The 24656-nt window shown below is 38.8% G+C and overlaps 1 protein-coding gene across 1 annotated transcript; it reads right to left on the reverse strand.

The window, feature by feature from the left end:
- Window positions 1-6324: 6324 nt before the first annotated feature.
- On the reverse strand, window positions 6325-16382 carry LOC139734109 (extracellular tyrosine-protein kinase PKDCC-like). Its single transcript, XM_071644926.1, has 5 exons — window positions 16341-16382; window positions 13299-13406; window positions 12463-12703; window positions 9293-9400; window positions 6325-7009 (listed from the first exon to the last, which is right to left on the reverse strand). Exons 1-5 carry the CDS (start codon window positions 16362-16364, stop codon window positions 6738-6740), a joined length of 753 nt encoding a protein of 250 aa, XP_071501027.1. The 5' UTR covers window positions 16365-16382; the 3' UTR covers window positions 6325-6737.
- Window positions 16383-24656: the final 8274 nt, after the last annotated feature.

Genomic DNA, 24656 nt, shown 5'->3' on the forward strand with positions numbered 1-24656 from the left:
TGACTGGGTAAAAAAAAAGAATTCAAGTTCACCATCCATGCTTTTAGTCTGTAATTCTATGTTTGTGAAGTGTCAAAATACTGGCCCCCGCCCCTACATCATATGCTTGTCTTGTCTCGCACTGGCCAACAGCACGAGGCTGTCTGTCTGCAGGGCTGAAAGAGCTTGTCCATTCCTTCACTTTTTCCTGCATGCAGAGAAATTGAATTAACATGTGCCACTCTTTTCTTTTTTCTTTTCTTTTTTTGATTGCTGGTCAAGATAATGTTCTCGGCTTGTGAACATAGCATCTGCTCACAAAAAGGATAACATTGTTGGCCATTGTAAGTATGTGTTTTATGCGCTTCATATTTGTGTTGTAACCTGCAGGAAAGTGTCATGAAAAGTGGAGAGGACTCTTGAGAAATGGAAAAGATGTTAGTGATGTAAACAGTGACAATCTGCACATTTTGGATTTTTCATGTTTTGTTTTTTTCTCAAACTGGAGACATAGTTGTGTCACCAAAATCTGGTCACAGTCAGACTAAAGTGGCATAAGTTACATTTCAATTTTGAAGGTGTCTATGGAGATTTTCCAATTGAAATTGTGTTTAAAGTTTGATTCATGTATATCAACTGCTACTTCTGTCTGAATAATGTGGAAAACAGCACTTGCCCGGGATTATCATTGTGTGAACATGTCTGAGAGATGTAAAACACATTTGTGCAAAATTTATATGCCAGCTGCACCTTCAGAGACCCATATCAAAGAAATCGTCAAATAGTCTACTGTTGAAATCTTATTGAGGAAAGTGGAATGCTTATTGATCAGTCTAAAGGGAGCTTTAGGTTTTCACGACACAACGTTCTGAGAGAAAGAAACCTGTTCTGCGCATGTGCAAAGTTGCTCATCAAAATCGACCTCGTGTCGTCTCAGTTTGCATGGTCGGTTCTGGGCCATTCTTGTGTCCATTCAAATTCACACCACAGAGAGCAACTTGATGCTGTGATCATGTGAGTGCGCCATTTTACTTTGTATAGGCTGCATCCTTGCATAATCTAAAGCTACTTTGCAACACGACACAGGGAGATAGGAGAGTGGCCAATGCAATCGTCGTCTTGAATGTGCTCGTCGCAAATCTAAAGCTCCCTATTATTGACACGAGTCCAGCAGAAATGGATAAACGGATAAAATGGATAAAGGAACACCGCTTCCTTTTTGTTGGTGTTATTTACAAGTTGTGGGTGTGCCATTATGTCTGCATTGTACATTTTTCATTGGGAAACCACACATACTTATAAAATTTATGTTGTGTATAACCAAAAAAATGCATTCCCAGAAATGGCATGTAGAGCAACAGAATAATGGCATAGAGGGGTGCAGAGGGAGAGAGAGAGAGAAAAGGAAAGCATTACTGTCAATACTTGGAATATGAAGGGATATACCACATCATTGCAAACTGTTATAATAATGCTGCTTCGAGGAGTACCGTGTTGTCTTTAAAAGGGAAAATCTCATTCATGTCATAGTGGATTATTGACTGTGTTCAGTGCACCTTCTCAGAATCAGCAGCTCCTATGAAATACTGACATTGCTTTTGTTTTGTTTTTGTATTTTCTGAGAAAATGCATGTATCAAAGAGTTCAATGGAGTAGTTGTCCAAGTTATGGTTTGGGGTGTTTGATGACAAGCAAACCAATTAACCAACAAGCAAAAATTACTTTCCAGAACATGTCCTCGTTTGAATTTCAATGCTCTTTTGTTCATAGTTTGCCATGGAAATAAAATGTAACAAATTAATCCAAGTGGAGTAATTGAATAATTGACATGCAGGGGAAGAAATTTCATCTTTTGTAATGTATGATTTCCTGTGTAAATAGTTAAATGTTTCCCTTTTTTCCACATAAATGAATAAATTGATGAAATTTATTCTTGAATATGACTATTTCTGGCTTGGATTCATTCCTCCGTGAGTGCCTGTTGTATAGAGTGTGATCATGGGGCTACTTGTGAGGTTATCCTGTGCTTATGTGTTATAAGATTTCTGGTTACTTGGCCCTGCCTAGTGATATATGTTTGTGTCAAAGAAGAAAGATACATATATATATATATATATATATATTTTTTTTTTTTTTATGCCTCCGCCACGAAGTGGTGCCGGAGGCATTATGTTTTCGGGTTGTCCGTACGTCCGTACGTACATCCATACGTACGTCCGTCCGCTTTCGTTTACGCGATAACTTGAGTAATATTTACTGGAATTTTACCAAACTTGGTCCAAGTATGAAGTATGATGGGGCAATGATTTGATTAGATTTTGGGTGAAGTCGGCTAAAGGTCAAAGGTCAAGGTCAAATCATGAAATTGTATCCGTTTAGGCGATAACTCAAGACTGGATGGAGCAAATTTCACCAAACTTTCTTTGAGGATGATGTATGATGGAACAATTACTTGATCAGTTTTTCAGTGAAATCGGACAGAGGTCAAAGGTCAAAGATCAAGGTCAAATCCTGAAATTTATCTGTTTACGTGATACTGTAAAGCGAGGAATTTTCGCGTGCATTTTAATTTCGCGAATTTCGCGAGCGCCAAGATTCGCGAAATTAAAATGCACGCGAAAGTTCTTTTCTACACTATATGCATTGAATGCCAGTGGCAGTTCGCGAAAATTTCATGCCGCAAAAAAGGCCGTCGGCTCCAATTCGCGAAGAATTCATGCCGCGAATATATCATGTTTTACAGTAACTCAAAACTGGATGAAGCAGCTTTCACCAAACTTGGTCCAAGGATGATGTATGATGGGACAATTAGTTGAGTAGAGTTTCGTGACATTGGCAAGAGGTCAAAGGTCAAAAGGTCAAGGTCAAATGCTAAAAATGTTGCTATTTCCCCCATATCTATGCAATGCCCACTGTTATTTTCTTGAAACTTAGTGTAGACATGTACTACTGCGTAAAGATTATTCAGAGAGAGTTTCATGTCATAAGGTCAAAGGTCAAAAGGTCAAAGGTTAGGTGAAAATGTTGCAATATCACTTTTCTCGCAAATAGTTCAATGTATCTGCATGGAACTTGGTACATATGCATGTACTGACTGGCAGGGATTATCTAGGGAATTTAGGGGTCATGGGTCATTAGTCAGGGGTCAAAGGTCAAGGTCAACTCCTCAAAATGTTACTATTTCCCTCATATACTAGTATATGCAATGATTGCATTATCAGTTTTAAAATTTGATATATGTACATGTATTACTTAATGGAGATTCTCTTGGAAATTTCCAGCCAGAAGGTCAAAGGTCAGGTTTGAATGGAAAAAAAAAGATATATTTTGTTCTGTAATTACACTCTTTCTTCATACCTTGAAAATTATACTCAATGCATAAACTTATAATAAGGTCGGTCAGAAGTCAAGTAAAAATTTTCAATTCCCCAAATATGTGTACCTGCACTCTTTAATAGACAATTATAGCAAACCCAGTTTGTGGAAAGTGAACATTCAAGATATTTCTGACAAACCTGTAATTTCGATATTTTGCCAGTTATGTGAAACTGTCATCACACATTGTGAAGACATTGTACAATACACCTATTGGGAGGATCATGCATTATGGCGGAGGCATCAGTCGCCATAGCGACATTTCTAGTTTTTTTTTTTTTTTTTTGGGGGGGGGGTTGGGTTGGGAGGAGAGATGGTTATAAGATTTAGTATATTGTACTACCATGTACGTCAGATATGTATGTATACTGGTATAATATATATATATATATATAATACACACGTTTATGTTTATACAGCAACCCCCAGATTATTTTGACCTCGCACAAGTAGAAAAAAAAGACAAAGTCAAAGAATAAGTGCATTGTACATATACCGGTATCCGTACCTCTCTCTCTCTCTCTCTCTCTCTATATATATATATATATATATATATATATATATATATACAGTGGACTCCCGTTATAACGAACACGGTTATAACAAAATTCCGGTTACAACAAAGTGAATGTATATAATATAATATATAATATTATATATATATATATATATATATATATATATATATATATATACACACACACACACACAGTGCACTCCCGTTTTAACGAACACTGTTATAACAAAATTCCGGTTACAACAAAGTAAAATTTAGGGCCTCAACATTATCAACTCTATGTATTTTTATTGTTTATTCATTCGGTTATATCGAAATTTTGATATAACGAAAGAAAATTGCTGGTCCCGAGGACTTCGTTACGTTATAATGGGAGTCCACTGTACATATATATATATATATATATATATATATATATATATATATATATCATAAAAATATTTGAGCGTGCGTATTTCATCATGAGGTGGGCCAAATCAAGATATCAAATCAAGAAACCGTGACAACAGATAAATGAAGGACCGATTATTAGTTTATTGAAAAAATATACTTGTACATGCCCATCATCCATATGATAAACAAACCGGAACTATTCCTGCCAATATGAGAACAATATTCCTCAGGTTTGGTTTCAGATTTCATTTCCTACAAAATTGCATACATACATAATAGGCGGTTCAAATTGTGAATTTCATAATCTCTCGCAAGGTTGTCATGTCACTCTATAGAGTAATGTGTCTGAGATTGACTTGAAAAAAAGATTACGTCGTCATATTTTCCAGAGGAATGAATATTTTCACTGCTGCTCCCTTGATGTCAAATAATTATCACCAAAACAGTAGTTCTAATTTCCATTATCTCTTGATTATCAAAAAGAATTTAAAAAAGTATGAAAGTGCTTTTACAAAGTATGATGGAAAGTAAGTCTCGTGGGCTGGCCGATGAGAATAAAAAACGGGGGGGGGGGGGGTGGGAGGAGGAGACAGAAAAATTCCCCAAAAACTTTTTAAAAGGGCAACAACACACTTCTACATCATTTACTCTCTGTGACGTCAGTGTCCTTGAGAGAGGCAAGACTTTAGGACGATAAATAAAAAGAATACAGATATTGTAGACCAATGGATAAGACCAGGAACTTTCAATCTTGAGGCCCCTTGATCGAATCTCGTATCGAGTTGTGCTCTTATAGGCATGGCACGTAATGCCCATTGCCTGGTCCGTCGGAGGGGACGACAATATCAAGAAAATTTACGGAGAATTTCACAAAATGTCATTTTTTATGAAAGTGGACATTCCATCGACTTGTTACTGACACATGTAAAGGTTATAATATTTCCCCTGCTTTCTGAAAGAGGTAAGTCGAGTCCTCTTTCATTATGGTAGAAAAATGACAATATGTTGAATCTCCTTTAAAATTCGTTATTATGTTGTCCATAATGACGTCATGAAGTGTAGTAGTCTCCTCAGCCAGCGATGATGGCACTGAAACTGTAAAAAAAAAAAATCATCACTTTTGACTGGAATATCCAATCTTTCTCGAACTTTCACTGATGTATACTAATACTGCTACTTTCACTCAATTAGAATTTGTATTTGGGGTTCGGTTTCTTTTAAAGCCGTCGGTCGTGTGGTTGCTCGCTTATAAGCATTAAGTCTTCGTTAGTGGTCATTTCCAGCTTATCATTTGCATCAATCTAATTCAATATAAAGAACAAAAGCAACTACACAAACAAAGGAATGTTCTGGCAAGGTACGGCGTCTGAGTGTTTTAATGACACAGTACGATGTATTCTTATCTCCTCTCCTCTCTCCTTGTGCAACACACATGAAGAAAAGATTAATGGCTAGAAGACAATTCAAGATTCTTGAAAACTTGACAATTCCTACATAGAAAAGTGTACAAGTTAATGTATGCATTAAAGGCCACAACGAGAAAGAGAAAATTAGTTTAAAGGATGATAACGAACCAGTTGAAAGTCTGAAAAGTAAGAGCATAGTTTTATAAGTTTAACAGTGAAAATGTTATCAAAATCGGATAAAAGCGAGGGAAGTTAGATTGTAAAGTTTCTCTAGATTTTCACAACAGTCTTTGAAGGATAATATGTAAATGAGTGAGTTGATAATGTCATCGCTGCATTATTTGTCATTTACTGGAGTTTGCACACAAAATCTTCGAATTTCATTTTTTTTTTCTTTGTTCAAAAGCAATTGATGCCCCAGACTTAAATTCTAACATACAATGTATTTAACTGATCATTATTTTGAAGTTACTTAGCCAGGAACATTATATTTTGCACTTTAATGATAGAAAATCTTAACTTCCGTCAGCATTTAGTTGAATCGATAAATTAAAAAGTGTGTGGTAATGACATCATCAGCTCACTCATTTGCATATATGAATTGTTAAAGAACTGTATCACAAATCTGTAAAATTTCATAACTTCCTGATTTTTTTTTAATCGATAATGATAACATTTTCATTATAGTACTTGTAAATTGCGTATCCTTTTTTATGGCATTAAGTTTTTCCTGGTCCAGAATTGTTCTTAACTGAAACGTTTATGGTGTCTCCTAACGTTCCATCACGTTTTTATGTAAAACTAGCCTTTATTACCTCCTGCAGGATTTGAACTGGATATTGTATAAATAAAGCACACAAAATGTCGACTATAGCAATCGCTACGTTTGACAACAGATGACGAAGCACACTGCAGACCTATGCAGCATGAATAAAATTGACGTCGTATCCAATTCTCTTAAACGGCGTTCTGTGGTGTCGTAACGATTACGCGAAGCTACGTAGGTCCCTATCTATATCTAAATAGGCAAAACGCGTCCGTCGTTGTATCTCCGGACGTATGTCGTATCACCTCGGAAAAACATACAGGACATTTCCGGTGCGGTGCTGTGGAGACACCGATACGCCCTTTTTGAAGTAAACCAGCTGACGACCAGTCCAAGTGCGCTCTGAGGTCACGACGAACGCGTGACATTGGTGTTCGCGCGCGCAGATCCGCGTCGCTTCTTTAACATCGTACACCGACAGCACACACGTTGCGGCTTGCTGTCTACTTCCGGGGCACCAGTAGTCATCAGTTCCGGGTAGGTCTCGGTCGTGAAAGACTTGCAGTGACATATCTGGAAGGATAAGGCAAGAGGTATATATCTGATATTGTCGGCAAAGGTGTAAGGGATGCACAACAGATGACACTTGTTAAGCTTTGGAGGTCATCTTCGATCCTATTTTCATGAATTCATTGATTTATTTTAGAATCATACGGTTCACAACAAGTGATAACTGAATAGGAAATAGGCCTTATGTATTTTTGACAAGTACAAGTGAAACACAGTGAAAGGGGAGACAGAACGAATCCGTCGTATTTTATTTGTGGTAAAGGTGAAAGTGAGTGAAACAAATGCCTGGAAATTTCAGAACTATTCATAATAACCATTTGACACTTTCATCCCCATTATTTGTATATGTCAAGCATGGAGTTCCGTTTTTCTTTCTGCTTGTTTGTGTGTGTGTGTGTGTGTGTGTGTGTGTGTGTGTGTGTGTGTGTGTTCATTTAAGACACAAGCTATCATTCTCTCTTCAGTCAGTAGCATGGTCGTTATTTTTGAACCATTGTGGCATCTAATTATGTACTGGTATTCTAATATGGATGCAACACACATATGAATAACGTTGTTATGGAATAATTATAATGAAACTTCACTGCTCAGTGAGTTCTCGTCCCTGTAAACACAAAAAGTTCAGAGCGTACGAAGGTGGAAGCAACGCGCAGCCGGTCAATATGGGGAAAAATAAAATCGTGCTCTCGAGATAAGGGTAACGCGCAGGTGCTCTCACAATATGCACGAGGCACTCTCCGCTAGATACATTACGTTGTGCCTAGCAGCTTTCTTTAATTATTCATCAACTGCCCATTCACGATACTCTCATTTCGGTAAACGGATGGATTTAGAGCGCAGCTCCTCCGAGAATTCAAATGAGGAATATGGAATAGAAGGAGAGAGAAAGATTATTAAGAAAAAGCTAAAATCTGACGTATTTGGGTCATTTCATCGCGGGACTCATCAATTTGATGACCTAATTATGTGGCGCTTAGAATTAAGGTGCGCTGAAATATCCTCCACCGCCAGCCTTGCTAATGTGCGAATAAGAGATAATAATGCGGTTTTTTTTTCAGTCTTTAACATATTTTGGTGTCCGTGTCTTTGTGTTTTCGTATGTGTGTGTGTGTGTGTGTGTGTGTGTGTGTGTGTGTGTGTGTGTGTGTGTGTGTGTGTGTGTGTGTGTGTGTGTGTGTTGTGTGTCACGTGAGATCGGAATGCTGTATGGCGCCATTTTTCGACACCTCATTCAATAGTCTGCCTGTCACAAAACTTTTTTTTTTTGCCCATGCATTATAATCTATATCACCTTCACCCCACGTGACATTATATTGTATGGTTGTTGATAATAATACTTCACAGTGAGAGGACTTATATCTTGAAACTTCGCTAACTGATTGAGACGTGTCATCTTTTTCTCGCGTTTTCTGAACACTGAACTTTTCAGTTTAATTATCAATGAATGACGATGAATTTACATCATGCTTTAATCAATTCTCATAAGCCATTTCATAAACTCTCCACTGAAGTTTGTTGTTTATTTCTTTGCTTGCTTTAACTGTTATTTCTTGAGCCTTTTAAGTGATGATATATTGTTATCACTGACAAAAACAAACTATTGATCGCCATACACTGATCTTTTCTTTCTAAATTTTATCATTGCTGAGTCAATGTCATCTAAATTCCCAAATGTTATATTTTCAACAACATTTTTCGTTCGAATGTGAGTCGCAGGGGTATCTTATTTTGATCCACAAAGCCAAAGTATAGGCATACAAGCGTCAAATATTCGCATATCGGTACACGGCAAAAATTTATCTTTCCTCTTCCCATTGATATATTTTTATTATTGATATTTCTGTGTTGCATATTTCTATGCAGCTTGCAGAATCCATAATAGTGGATTCATGCAAGGAAAGTTGTATACAGTTACATTCTACATACGGGACGAGATGGAGAGGTAGAAGATGAAGAACAAACTTGGTATTTTGCATCGATGCATTCAAATCTATATCCCTCTCGTTTTTAAGAGACATATCGTTGCTTGGTTTACGTCCATTTTCTCGTTGAGATCGACACTAGGATTCAGGTGCTCTATACTCCTCGTAGAATGAACGTAAAGCACATTGGCGTATACAAAAGGCTATACTGCTACAAAGTCACCATAGCCCTGTTTTATCAAAAGATATAATCGATTATAAATTTCCTTACCACACGGGCTGCCATAGACTTATAATTGAAAGCAACTATATAATCTATTATAACTCTTTATAAAAAAAGGGCCCAGAATAATAAAATGATTACTTTTAAATGGGTATCCATCTTCTCCGTTGATGTATTTCCCGCCTTTGTAGAAGTCCACGATGATCTCCATGTGCTGAAAAATCTCGCGTGCTGTCCACGTGGCACGTTCTGAAGCGCACACAAACAAACATAAGCAAAGAAACACAAAGTTGAAGTGGTGGTGAGAGTGATTACATTATAGGCCTGAACCAAAAATAGTAACGTTTTAGCGTGTATACGTGAAAATGAGCATAATGCCAAATGATGTATGATTAGTGGAAAGACAAGATACGATAATCCTTTTGTCTCCTTCTATCAAATAACAATGATTGTACCAGTTGTAGGAGGTACTAGCATACTGATATTATTGTGATACTACTATGATTTTTTGCTACATGATACTATTAGCTATGATTTCATTTCACGTCGTATAATGTGGCCCAGAAATACTCAAGTAAGACTTCAATTACACTTTAACTATACATCAACTCCTCCGGACGGGTTGATTGCGACTTACGACAAATAAATGAAACAACAACAACAACAACAACAAAGACGGTATTACACTAAACGTGACGTTTTCATTTGACGTTTGCAATTGCGACCCCACCATTTAAAGCCAGGCTATTGTGATTTCAAGATAGCGGTAATATCACAGTTATGACACTTTTAACAGAATGGGCTAAACACCTATTCACACTCAGAATGCTTGGGATGCCCACTTTTTAAATTACTGTTTATGCACATGAATTTAATCCGACACTACAGACACCACGCATTACGTTCTTCAGTCAATTCTGTGTTAATACGTCAATACTACCACATTTAAGTTTCCTACGGATCTTATCATATTATGACATTGCAACGATGGTCTCGTTTCAACATGTATAAATAACCATGCATTCATTATTATAAATGAAAGTCCTCGATACTTGCATACAGCTTCTTTGTTGATAGTATCAGTATTTGAATATCAATTAAATGTCATTATTAGGCCAAACTCTGCCAATTCGCAACTGGATATCAATGTTTTCTTTTAAATCTTGCACCTGGCATTATCTGGTCGTCTTAACATGAACATAATTATTGTGGTACAATATTAACATATTAACTTACGATTACATTATCTTGAATTGAATATTGTGACATGTTTGAGTGATGATTATCAAAACATTGCTGCTCCGGTGAACATATGCAAGCTTCACTTTGTAGCCCTTTACGATGAAGCCTATACCAAAGGTCATTCTATACAGTGACCTTCTCCCTCTGTGTTTCCCCATCTTCCCTTTTGTGTGGCACGAACAAACTTAATTCCCACTTTTTCGTTCTCTTTCTTCACTTGCCGGCACAAGCTAAACACAATAATTAGCATGTCATCGCTTTTGAAGCAAGGCCTGGGAAGAATGACACGTGAGATAGGATAAGAGAGAGAGAGAAGGAATGGAAAGGATAGATAGATGGATTGAAACAGATGAAAAGAGAGAGAGAGAGCACAGACAGAGGGAGAGAGAGAGAGGAGTGAGTGATGACTTTTTCTTGAGTTCAGTAAATATTTGTGAGATTTCGATTCCCATTCGCTGCCCCTAAACTAGCCCGTAATTAGAGTGTTTCTATGGAAAGTTGATAGCAATGTCAAGTTTGAGTAAACATCATGTGACCCAGGAGCAATTTTTGTTTATCTGTGCTGTCAAACAGTCCGCTGCTACCGGCCACTCCAGTTCTACCCAGCATTTTTTTCTTCTTCTTATTCTTTCCTGAGGTCAGTTAAGACCCATTTTATCAAATACCATGCGCCTTGGAGTATGCGCCTTGGAGTACAGGCAAAGCCAACCTGTCAACTCACCGAGCTGCCAAAACAATATAAATCGACACTCAATGCGCCAAATCCCCCCTCAATAGAAGATTGATGAATACTTCTCATTGACATACATTATTTCAAAACATTATATCTCACACTATGTATCACACTTCAAACTCTTAACTCAATATCAATCTTAACTCAGTTCTGGGTGAATTTCTCTCCATCTCTTTTTTCCCCCCTCTCTCTCTTGTTGTGCGATACGAGTAGTGTAAATAATTATTTTCATATAGAATGCGTATCTGCAACGGAACAATCGCCATATTCATCACTGAAAATTTTGATGGCAAGTGTCCGTTCAAGACGTTGCATGCATAATTTGAACTATTCAACGCAGGCACATGACAGTGTATAAGTATTATTTCCCATTCATAATACTATGGGACAATTCAGTGGTAATTCTACTCAGGCAGGAAATTCCGGAGTAGTTGGAGGGTCCATTGACATATCAAGGGGTATTTTGTTTTGTTGCTTTTTTTAACGAGAAATACACAAGGACTTATACATATACATACATACACACACACACACACACACACACACACACACACACACACACACACACACACACATATATATATATATATATATATATATATATATATACCACTACTGTAGGAAATCTATCAAAAGAAATTCATGACATGCGGTCAGATCACTTGACTTTCATTTCGAGGTAACTCTACCCAAACGATTCCATCCGGGACTACTTGGAGAGCAAACTCTCATGAAATTTATTCCCTTGAGCATTATCTACATGACGAAGGATTGCACGTGGACAGACATCTGATGATGTTTTAAGTCCACGTCTGCTGTGGGCAAAATTACCACAAATATAATGTTCTCAGCTATGAATCTATCCAAGAATTTTATGAAATAAATCATTTGCTAGCGCTCCACTTTTAAAATTGTAGTCATAGAACATTTTGATATAGCAATAGGCCTACTTATAAGCAATCAGCATTCGTCAATTCACAGATTCCCACGAAAATGATTATGAAGGGGGCTTTATAGCACCAGCAATCGTTTCACTTCTTCACTTTTTCATACCATTGTTTCTTCTTCCTTTCTGCTAATCATTTACTTCACATACGTAGATCTAGAGAACCACCTCTGTTCGTCACATTACATAAACACAAATCTTCGTTAAGTGAATACGCGCGAGCAGGGTAGGAATTGAGACACCCCCTGCTGCGAGCAGGCTCTGCTTTGCTTTTTCTCTTTTTTTTCTTCTTTTTTTTTGTTTCTTAGCTTGCTGTTTAATCTTTTTTTTTATAAATAATTTTCCTCCGTATTTTCACATCATTTACATCAGGGCACATTGTTCACTTACTGGTGTGGTTCAACAGCCTCCCAACGAGTTCCTCCATTCCACGCGGTGCGTCGAAAAGGAGAAGCGCGTAGAACGTCGTGTGCGAGTGAACTACGTTCGATATCTCGCTGTAGTCCACGCAGACCCCCTCTCTGCACAGTGTGAAGATTGTCTCATTGGTCCCGACCTTCAACGCGCAGTCGCTGGTCGATGAACACGACTGGAGCCCGTCGTCTATGTCGTCCAAGTCGCTCAGTTTGAGCTGCGAATCGGGAAATTAGATACAATACACAGGATATGTTAGTTCATGCTTTCCAGTAAATCTAGTCCTTGTGCGGCTGTCTTTGTCAAAATATTGAAGACAACATTTACTGAATTACTTTATTTTACCAAAATCATGTCAATGTTTTAGTATCGACAGTTCCTTCTGGGCTACGTAAATGATACATCTTTGCCTTAATGTGATAAATGCAACCAGCGGCCACTGGTTGATGCGTTGTCTTATAGATTTTGAGTCTAATTGGACGAGACGAAAACAATAAGGAATTTATCCCAAACCTTTCCGCAAAAGAAAGAAATGAGCCAAAGAATGACTTCTAAAGAGGCTAGAATCAATATTTTTGGTAGGCCTATAATATGTTTTATAGTGCAGAGATGATGGAAAGTGACTTGTTTCTGTATTTTCACAACATTTACATGGTCGACAACGCAGTGCCGTTTATCTGGAGTAAAAAAGGTCAATCTTTTGGTTTCTTTATTGTTGGATAGTCGTGTTTTCACCCTTGAAAACATTAATATTTATTCGTTGAAAGTATTTCCCAATCATTTGAATTTTTAAAATCACTATATCCACTGACCTCTCCGTTGACGAGCACGAACTGCGACATCTTGAAGTCGTGGATGGCCAGGGATCCCAGCGGAGACTCGACCAGAAAGTTGAGGAGGCGCGCGACGCCGAAAGAGACCTAGTAATGACAAGTGCAGACGAAAGGATTGCAGGTTAGATGAGATTTCTGAAAATTGTAGCGACATAGAGGGATTTTATTTTTATTATTATTATCATTATTATCATTATCATTATTACCTTTATCATTATTATTATTATTATTATTATTATTATTATTATTATTATCATTATTATTATTATTATTATCATCATCATCATCATTATCATCATCATCATTATTATCATTATTATTATTATTATTATTATTATTTGTCATTGATGGGAGGATAAGATTCTTGGTTCAATTATCAATCGAAGACTTCATCTTAAATGGGAAGGGCATTCATGTAGTACAAGGATTGTTTATTTTGTGTGTGTGTGTGTGTGTTTGTTTGTTTCTTAATGCGTGAAATTCCTCAGGGCTAAAAGGGAGAAAATTAAACGTGTTTGTACAAGTGACGACCCTGCACGACAAACTTTTCAAAGACAAAATGAAAAACGGAAGCGAGACCTCAGTTTTGGTGACATCCGCCTTTTCTACCCTGATTATCCTTGGTACAATATTCCATATTGTTGACATGCAGATTCATGTAGATGATGCATGTCCTTGTCTCTATATTCCTATTGATCCAATCCTCTTTCTTCTCTCCCTTTCCTTTCCTTTCCCTTTCCTTTCGTCTCCATAACGTAAAGTTTCAACAATTTCGTGACTCATTCTCACTGAATAAATCCCGATATACCCTAGGTTCATGAATGAAGTAAGCGAGTAATTCCTCGTCCTTAAGTACCGTCACCTTCAGTATACGATTTACATAAGTGGTGACATCAATACAACAGGCAAGACAAGGCGGGGAAAGGTCAATTAGGGGAAAGTAACCATGACGACGGCAATGCTACAAAATTCAAGATATAACGGTCAACTTGAATGTCCGTGGGTCATGTTACGAGGCGTCGTGTATCAAGACCGTAGAAGAGTCATCGTGGTCGAATAATTTCATCATACTCTTACTTGAAAGACTTAATTCTCGTTTTACTCTCTGTACACGTAGAATGTCACAAAGTTTACACTTATCGCAAAGAAGGTATGATTCCGGTTCATACACATCATATCTAGCGCAATGCCCTCTAAATGTCTTACCGAGTCCCGGCCAAAAGAAAGTCAGGCTCTTGTGCAACATATTGGCGAAAAACACAAAGAAAACAAGAACATAATTCCCTTCATTTTTTTTTATAACGAAGCAACAGAGTGAAAGATGTTTCTAGTTAGATATCACATTTGCGTAATTGTATGGGAATGTCATTTTTAAAGTACCTGTACAAATGTCATGGCAGATGATTTATTGAGAGACTCACAATAATCTCTGAATTTTAGAGAACACAGAGGCATGTGACGTAGCCTTGATTTAAAGAAAGTTTACCTATTTCTTTGTTGCATGTAAGTTCTCCTTTAAGACGACTGTTAATGTTCTAAGACTCACTGGCCGGAAGGACCCAATTAAGTATGTTTACATGAAATGGAAAGTGTTTGTTGTTTAAAGATTGCTCTTATCAATACGAATCATCCCCTCTTCCTCTTTCTCCTAGCCCTCCTGTTCCCCTATACACAGGCACCATGAGTGTCGTGACGTCAGAGGCAGAGTCGTTCCCTCGTGATAACGATGTAACATTTTCTCGAGATGGTCACGTCATTGAGCTCGAAGGAAACGCACAGGCTGATGGGTGGTCCTACTGTTGAATGAATCCATCATTGCTGTTCGGTGTTTTTGAAGAGCCACTTCTTCCAAGTCGATCTTAAACCTTTAATTCGTTCTTGTCCTTATACTTGGTTTTTCTCTTATCTTCCTGTCATTGATGTTGTGCTGTAAGTGGAACTGTTTCAACAGTATACCAGATTGCTTCAGAACTGTCTTAATGAAATCGCACAGATACAGCATGCCAGTATAGCAAAAATGGCAATTACGTAATGATGCATATTATCATGTGCACAATGGACACTTATATGACTTGTATGCATGTTTTGATTCTCTATCTCTTTAAAGAAAAGCACAGAGGTGATATGAATTTGCATCATGTTATATGCTGGAAAGAGGCTGGTATAATCTGAAAGATTAAAAAATCAGAACCTATAGCAACCTTATTATTACCTTATACCTCAGAACTGGGCATTTTTCTTGCGGGGAGACGAACAGTCGTAAATAATGAAATTGTGTATTTCAATAAAACAAAAAAGCTTGATGGAAATCATTTCAATTGCTTTTTCGTTGACCATTGGGAAGTTTCAGTCCTTCTCAATTGAAGGGCTGAAGAAATTGGATTACCTTAAGATGGGATGCAATGCTCTTTGTTGCTATTAACTTGAATACTACATTTGGTTAAAAAAAAGAAGAAGAAGAAGAAGAAAGAGCTTGCCTTCATTAACGTTGAGCTTAAATAATGACGGCCTTTATTTATTGCATTCTTTATGCACATACAACAGGATGCGACTGGAATGTAAAGGCTCGTCTTTCATCGAGCCAATTCACTAAATCCAACGTTGCGCTAGACTTGTGAACGCGTAGAGGTATAAAAACGACATTGATGCTGATAGAAGTCATTGCGGTCAATGCTCTTTTGCCCATCAAAATATGAACGAACGGATCACCGTTTTTTGCTTTGTTTTTGTTTTGTTTTGTGAGGGAGAGAGAGAGAGAAATGCCCACGACAATTCACAAATCTAAGGCTAGCAAGGTATGAAGCATAGGTTAAGAAACCCTCAAAAGCCCTTGATGACTAAGAATATCAAAGGAACTCATTTCCCCAGACCGGTGTGTATTCTATCGTCAACAGGTAATCCCGAACGTGAGGCTGAGCAGGTGAATCTTGGTAAAGTCTCTTTGCAAATTGTCATTAAAACTTAAAGAAGGGAAGAGAGAAAAAGAGAGCAGATTTGGCTGTATCAGTGGCTGTGACTCACCCGAAGACGGTCTTCCCACGGCATCTGAAGATAGTTGAGGAATGTGAGTGGGGTACCGTTTTCCGCTATGATAACTATAGAGGGCGGCAGATCGCCGTCGGCCGCCTGCTCTCCAGCTTGCTCGCCATCGCTCACGCAGAATCCAAGTAGCTACGGAAATATAATTGAGAGAAAGAAATAAGAGATGAGTAAAACTGGCTATAGATTTCTTCATTTAATCGCTGATTCACGCAGCTGCATAACTGAGTCATTCATGGAACCAACTATGAATATGTATTTCAAGATCTGTTACTATAAAAGTAATAACAATCAACTTTAAAAGATATTGGTCACACAAAGCTCTGGTTACAGACACGTGAAATCATCATTCGTTGTAGTCTGTTTTGATTTATCGACTGACTAGAAGCGGTCTTGTGTTTTAGACTAATGTTTGTACGGTACGTCTGTGCAGCTTTCGACACCTGTAGGAGGACTTACGCTTCGATACCGAAATAACGGGGACAAAATTGCATGTAAACAATAACAAAATCTGCCCTTTGACAACCTGTCTGAGTTTCCAAATGTGTTATCATTTCCCGAGATGGTTGATCTACGATGTCTTCAAGCATGACGGGAAAAACGAGCTAAAAAGCAAGCGGTGAAAGGGCAGAACGTTCCTTAAAGTCGATAGATATTTTCCATTCTGTTTACACTGTCTGGATCCTGTCATAGACTTATGCAAGTGATTGACAGAAGTTTGACATGATTGCTAGAGCAACGTCGTAACTGAAATGTATTATGATGGTTATCCTTTAAAAATAATTTATTGGGTATCCCCTGAAAACAACAACAACAATCTCTTTATCACGATGAGATCTTTTTGTCAAGTTTGAATCAGTTGATGACGTCATTGCAATTTCAACCGCAACACGATCAGTCATGCAATATATTATACGCTTGCAAAATACGCAGAGGCTGTTTCAAGAACTCATTCATATACGCGGCATTATCCGTGACACATTCCCAACGAGAATATCCAAGCGAGCTATGTCTGAATCATTTTATTGAGGTGTAATATTTTGTATGTTAGGTGAGTATGTTTCCGTTGTAGCTCCGCGGTTCAAAATCAAGGCACACATCGTCAATCTCTTTTAGGTGTCTACTCATTAAAGGCGTCCAAACGCGCTCACCATATACTGAGATGCGCCCCTTTCAGGACCAGTGTTTTCACCCCCATAACACTAAATTATGAATGAGAATATTCGAATGTTAAAAATGGCAGACTGTTTTCATGGAATATTGATATCTAGGGTGTTAAATGCAAAGTGGCGATTTATCTTCACTGAGTAATGGGGAGAGTGGGATTTGATTGGGCCATGGACCTCCATGAGTTGACGTAATGAGGAGGGAAAGACAGCGAAGATGAGAGAGACGAGGAAAAGGAGGAGAAGAAGAAGGATTAAATACATTCTGTGAAATACTTCGATTTGTTTCCTCACTTCAAGCATAACGTTTAAAGGGACATCCAGACGATTTTTTACAATGTCACATCATGTAATGTAATATGAATCGATAGTGCCATGTTTTTTATTTTGTGGAACTCATTGTGGACCTATAAGGGCAGATAAACCAATATTTTGAAAAACCCCAAACATAAAACATTGAACAAGGATGATGACATAGAGGCTCCAATATCCCAGAAATGTAGCACCATCACCTGCTGAACAGCTTCACCCGTGTAGAATTTATGCATGCTTTCTTCTATTCTTCTGCTTCCTTGAGCGCCAAACCATGCATTCTTATGTGAAGCTGCTATGTCATCATCCTCGTTCATGATTTGTAATGAATTTCGAAAACATTTTTATCCCTCATCCCAATCACTATAAACTCTGAAACGCTATATCCAGTATGACCAATCTATAGATGTTCAAATGCTTAAGTATATGAATAGAAGTCAACCGGAAGTCTCCTTTAAGGATGCATAATGTCTTCTAAACAACCATTTTTTTCGTTGATTTCATACCACAGAGAGTCTCTATACATGCTTTGGAAATTCCGCGTCATTCTGCGTCATACTTATCCATTTTCTCTCCCTTTTAGGTGTAAACAATTCGAAAGTGATTGAAATAGTCAGCTGAAAATCACACAGTCTTTGTGGCGAGTCTGTATACGAAGATGCAGCTTGTGCCATCTCATTGACTTATGGAAAAAGTGGTCTCCCTGGTTCATATTTCCGACACCCTATCGATCGGTAAACTGCGACGAAATGCTTACGCTGCAGCCGATGAGGTGACCTTATTTCGCTTCTTTTCCGGTCAAAGAATATAATAAAGGGCAAAATGTCGAATTAAAATTTCATATGAGTCCTCCGCGCAAAAAACAAAATCGTTCCCGCAGCGGAGATTCCGTCCGCCGCGCACTCAAGGCAACCACTGGGGGGAAAGAACTGGGCGCTTGAAGTTTTTTTTTGGTTTTTTTTTCGCACCGCGGAGCAGTCGTCCCACTATCGCCTTTCCAAAAAATTAGCAACAACGGTTGCTGATGACTTTTCACATGAATTGGAAATGAGAACTGGTGTTAAGGAGCAAGAGCGGAGGAGGAGGAGGAACGGCAGGGAGATGAAGAACTGTGGGGTGCCATGGAGTAGGAGAAACGTAGACGCGGACTCATTGATCCATGGCTTTCATGAGGGTTGGAGTGTCATTGATTTCTGTTTTTAGAATATTTTCGGCGGCGCTGGAATCGGGATAATGAGACGGAAGGTAGACAGGCGAGATGGAGCGAGGTGTTTGATGGTTTTGCTTTTGAACTCTCGAGGTGAAAGAAAAAAAAATGGAAAGAAGAGAAGCGTAAGAGTCGAAGAAGGGATGGATACACTAAGACATAGTCTAGTGTCCAAGCTGTTGAAGATTTTTTTTTCTTTAACCTGCGCTATGTATGCCAGTGCAGGGAAACACAAAAATGTGACTTTCCTCAGATGAAGCCTAACTCATATCAAGTCAAACTTGACAAAATAGACAAGAAGGAGATTATGGGACAGATAGTCATAAAGAGATTGAGATGTATAAAGATTAAAGAAGGACATCAAAGAGAGGAATAAATTGTCAAAACAAATTACGATGGTCGAGTCGAAAACGAGGAAGAAACAAAAGAAGACAAGCAAGAGGGGTCTGGAGGAAAAGATGAACAACAGCAAAGAATAGTACATGTATAGGGAGAGGAGGAGGAGAAGGAGGAGAAAAGGGACAAGGAAATAATATCGTTTTTAATAATGTTTTTAGGGCATTCAGCATGAACAATGCAAGAGTAAGAAAGAAAAAAAATCACAAATGGGCTCCTACTTGACCGTTCACTTCGTCCACCATGAATTTTCCTCTTTGTCAATTCAGAGAAACAAAATGTCGCTTTTTACAGCCAGGGAAAAAAATACAGAGAAAAGGATGAAGCAGCTGTGACCTGAAATGTACACACAGAATAATGATTTTAAAAAAAGAAGATCGATGAGAGGCGCCATATTGCGATTTGCTGTGGACCGTTCGAGTAACTCCAAATTGACTCCAAGATATCCCGGAGTAGGCCAGCGGCGAAACGATGCTAACAGCACTTCAGGGCCGGAGCAGTGTTTTCAAAAGCGTGGGGGCCCACTTCCGAGTTTCATGAGCTAACAAGCAAAAAAAAATAAAAAAAGGCCACAGCTCATCTCTTCCCGTCCCCGTCCACTTCCGGGTTTCTTCAGCTGACAAGCAAAAAAAAAAAAAAAAAAAAAGGTCCTCAGCTCATCTCTCCCCGTCCACTTCCGGGTTTCTTCAGCTAACAAGCAAAAAAAAAAAAAAAAAAAAAAAGGTCCTCAGCTCATTCTCTCCCCTCCCATTTTAGTGCCACTTACGTACTTCCGGGTTGAAAAAAAGTGTGGGGGCCCCCACGGCTGCGCCGCCCCTGCACTTGACTCGGAACTGTCATCCGATTTGCAACTGCTATCGTATACTAGTATATAGCTTCATGGGGGAGGGGCATAATAATAACCGCAAAATGGTTTGAATGTGCAAGTCGTCCTCATTAACAAAATCGTCTGGATCTTTCCCGCACTTAAATATATGAAGTGTAGCTTTGATTTCAAGTGAACAGGCACTCTATGTTTGCATTGACTTCACTATATTGGCTAAAGTAAGTTAGGGAATGTTAACGTCTTTCATATCTTTAACGAATACTAGTAATAATAACGACAAAAGTCATTATGTAATTACTTTACTCCAGTTGATGACATCATTCTGCCTTCAAAAGATTCACATTCGCTCTCACGAATCGTTTTATTCACTAATTTCCCTCTTTTCAATTCAATTCAATTCAATTCATTTCAATTCAATTTTAGAATTTTCTAAAATTTTACATTTGTATGACATATCAAATTTAAAATCAAACAACGATTTGAAATCAAGACTGCGACTCTCCAGAAATAACTCTCTTCTGCTCTGTTCATCTCTCGAATGAAAAAAAAAAAGTCCAACAACAACACTGACAAAGGTCACAAACAAAACACTTTTCTTTTCTCCGTTCGACAAGGGTGTCACAAAGGGGAAGCATGCTGCATAGATTCTGACGTAAATCTGGTCTGAAATCCAGTATCAAGGCTTTGACCCTAAATACGAGAAACAATGGACATTGATGGATGGAATTCATTTTTTTTCTTGGTTCCTCTGCTCCCTCTCTCCCCTAACCCCCCCCCCCCTCCACTCTCACTCTCAATGCTTGAACCATGTACATTGTCTTATCTGGTTAATATTGAGTTGTTGTGTTTTCACACACGCATGCATACACATAACTATTCATCATCACGCACAAACATACACACACGCACACACACACACACGCACACACATACACACACACACACACACACACACACACATACACACACACACACACACACATACACACACACACACACGCAGGCACACTCACAAATACATACACATAAACACAAACGCACGCATGTTCATGCACATTCAGACACATTCAAACATTATTACACGTCAATGCGGGGCTGACGGGATACCATCCATCATCTCGACGAAGCATCATTGGTGGCGTGCAGGCTACAGCGACGGCAGATGGTACACGAAAAAAAGAAGGAGACGAAAACAACAACCACACGCTAAACATTCACAATGTGCATCCCCAACGCACACACACACACACACACACACACACACACAAATTACAATGTACTACAAAGTGTAGTACTCCATTGGGAAGTCAGACTATACATGTATACGTTTTGATCACACCCATTTTCCGGTCCGACGATACGATCGGCGGGGTTGTGCCCTCTTTGGGTTGTGCCCCCGTCCACCCTTTAACCCATCTCTGACAACACACTTGAGCCTGTCTAAATGTGGACCCATCGCATGCGTCAAACCTGTCACACGCCGATAAGACAACTTCTTCAAGGATTCATGAGCTGTGCAGAAGAAGTAAAGAGCGTGTCCCCATTTGTACACCACAAACACACTTAATCAAAATGCCCGCGTGTAAGCGGTCATCTGAGGACAAAATGACGAAGTGCCTGGTCAATGTTTGATCGAGAGTTGTCCCAAAAGAAATGATTCGATCAAATATAAATCAGGTGAGTAGTGTAATGGCAACAAATAAACAAAAAACAAGCAAAAACGAATCCTTAAAGATGTCGAAGAAAATGATAGATATCAAATTCATACCATTTCATTTCGATTAGTTATACATGTTAATAAAAAGAAAATTTAATCTCATTCAGTGTACATGAAATATTCAAAGGACAACATAACCAATGTGAGAGAGGAAACCATTAATTCCATCTCTTCCTAAAACTGTCAGCTTCTTGGATTGCTCTTACAATTATTCAAGAGGAAGTCCTAGTAGGGTGTCTGAAGTAATCTTTCTTACATGTTGGCAATTTGCAATTTGATCTTTTTTGTTGCCGTTGCTGTTGTCGAATTGAGATGACACTCTTGTTTAACCATAGAAGCTCCATGGTCTAACAGTTCGAGACAAATTTAATCTATTGAGTGAAAGAGCCAGTGCTAAAAAATGAGAAAGAAAACTGAGGAGAAAGAGATGCGTGCGAAAGAAGAGGATGGGAAAAAGCGAGGGAAGAAAAGAGGGAATGAATAGAAAGTAGGACGCGAGAGGTTGCAGTCTGTGGCAGAAAGCATTCCACGTGACATCAGGACGTCAATCACAGGCGATGGGCCACAGCCATTTTTTAGGATGAGCCTGTATGACACCCTTCGCATTATCTCTTGAGTACCAATCCTGCGCTCCTTTCATTACTCATCGCCCGCGGGCGCAGTACGTGGCCGCGACTGTGAGCTCGCGCAGTCGCGAAGCTGCACGCAGAAGAGGTGCATTCACGGGTGCATTTTTAACGACGTGCGGGAAAGGGTGCGCATGCCGTCTGCCCTTTTTACGAAAAGGGAACGGTGGTCGCACTTTTCAGCATTGATTTGGGGTATCATTTCCTTCGTTGATACATTGATACCTCTTACCCCCCCCCCCCCCGTCCTCCCATGAGAAGATGGCAAGCTTCAACATGGTTACAAGGAAGCGGAGAAAGCGATTCTTTTATCATCTTTTCAAGGAAGCAAAAAATAATGAACAGAGTATCTTACAGATCTCAGAGCAATTTGTGTCATGTTTCAGTAATCAATAGGTGACAATGTTACCATACCTTGCTACTTTGTGGAGCAATGTTGGCCTATAAAGCTTCAAAGAATGTCTGCTTTGGTTCCTGTTGTTTTATCCTCGATGTGTTACACAGTGCAAAACTGAGATTGTACACATGACAGAAATGAAGATCACAGCCAAGGCATTTTATCTTATACTTTTTGGGTCTTTTGGTCCTGTGTATAGTCTTAACATTATGTCCGTTACACCTTGACCAAAACACTGTGGAAGGTATGACACTGCATGTGGTCGTTTGATTGTTGGGCAAAATGGCGGTGTCGAAACAGTAGAAACACACTGAAATGGAGAAATGCATATTGTTTGACAACTGAAAATACTCAGAGCGAACTCATCAGTGTTTTTAGTCTCACACCGAGTAGCACACTAGAGCCAAGACGGCAAGAAATAACATACAGTAATAGTCATTTGGGAACAAGAAAAGTCGTGTGGGAGGAAAAAAAAACGTCTTTACACTCCTTTCTTTCATACTTTGAGTGGATGTGCACTTTTCTCGAGGGGACGAGCGTGCGTCATTTTGAAACATCAGACTGCGAGGGGAGACGTCCACGAATTCAAACGGTTGACAACGAAACGCTGCTTGAGTGCGTGCCGGCGAATGTTTCACACAAAACATCACACTTCGCGTAATGCTCAGATCGGTCCTTAGGAATTAATCGGCGTGCGCAAAATGATATTTTCCATTTTAGCATTTCTGGCAACCAGGAAAACAACAGCATGAATCTATCTAATATCATTTGACCCTTCAGGACATTACGCGTTCATTTTAATTCCTGATCATGTCATCTGATCGTCTGTATGATCTGCGACGAGTGCAAACCGATTCTTTTGAACTCGGGCAACCACTGCCAGTACGCGTTTACGATTTACTTAGCGATACTGATTAGGTTCGACAAACGACAAAACCAAAAAGCAAACATCACCGTATAACAAGCAAATGTTTCATCCAGTTTCCCCCCAAGCAAAAACATGTCATGTGCCTCAGAAAACTGAAAGTCAAAAAGATAGATTTGATAGAGAGTGATAGACTATTTTGTGGAAGCATGCTACAATGGTATAGTGGATAAGACTATTGACGTTGACATGGAGGTCCCGAGTTCGAGTCTAACAGCTGAGTGCTTACGTCCTATCGGACAAGATGTTTTTACCCACGGCATCCTTCTCGGCCCAGAGGTTAAAATGGGTACCTGGCAACGCTGGGGTAATAACAATGGCAGGGCCCTCTGGAAGAGCAGGGTTAAGATTGAAGACGCTACTCTAGGTACTTCATTATTATATCATCACTATATTATTTGTAAGTGACATTGCGATATACGAGTAATATATCATAATAGCCACATAGTGATACTTTATAGTGACACTTATTTCATACATTTAATTACATGAAATTACTCTACATTCACTCTACATGCTCTAAGCTCATCCAATTGTGCTCTGTCTAAAACTAGACATTTAGAGGGGAAAAAAAGTGAAAATCATATGAAGGTGTGGGTTTCGAGTCTCGAAGCTGTAAGGGCTTTAGCCATTCCATTTGGCATTTTGCACAAATCCCCGTGGTTAGAGAAGTATACAGCCTTATCAGTCATTTCCAACGATATACACACTCCTTTTTGCCCAGAT

The sequence above is a fragment of the Diadema antillarum genome, unplaced genomic scaffold (assembly GCF_040938485.1).
Source record: "Diadema antillarum isolate AM-2024a unplaced genomic scaffold, OU_Dant_1.0 seq00000510_RagTag, whole genome shotgun sequence".
NCBI classification, from domain to species: Eukaryota; Metazoa; Echinodermata; class Echinoidea; order Diadematoida; family Diadematidae; genus Diadema; species Diadema antillarum.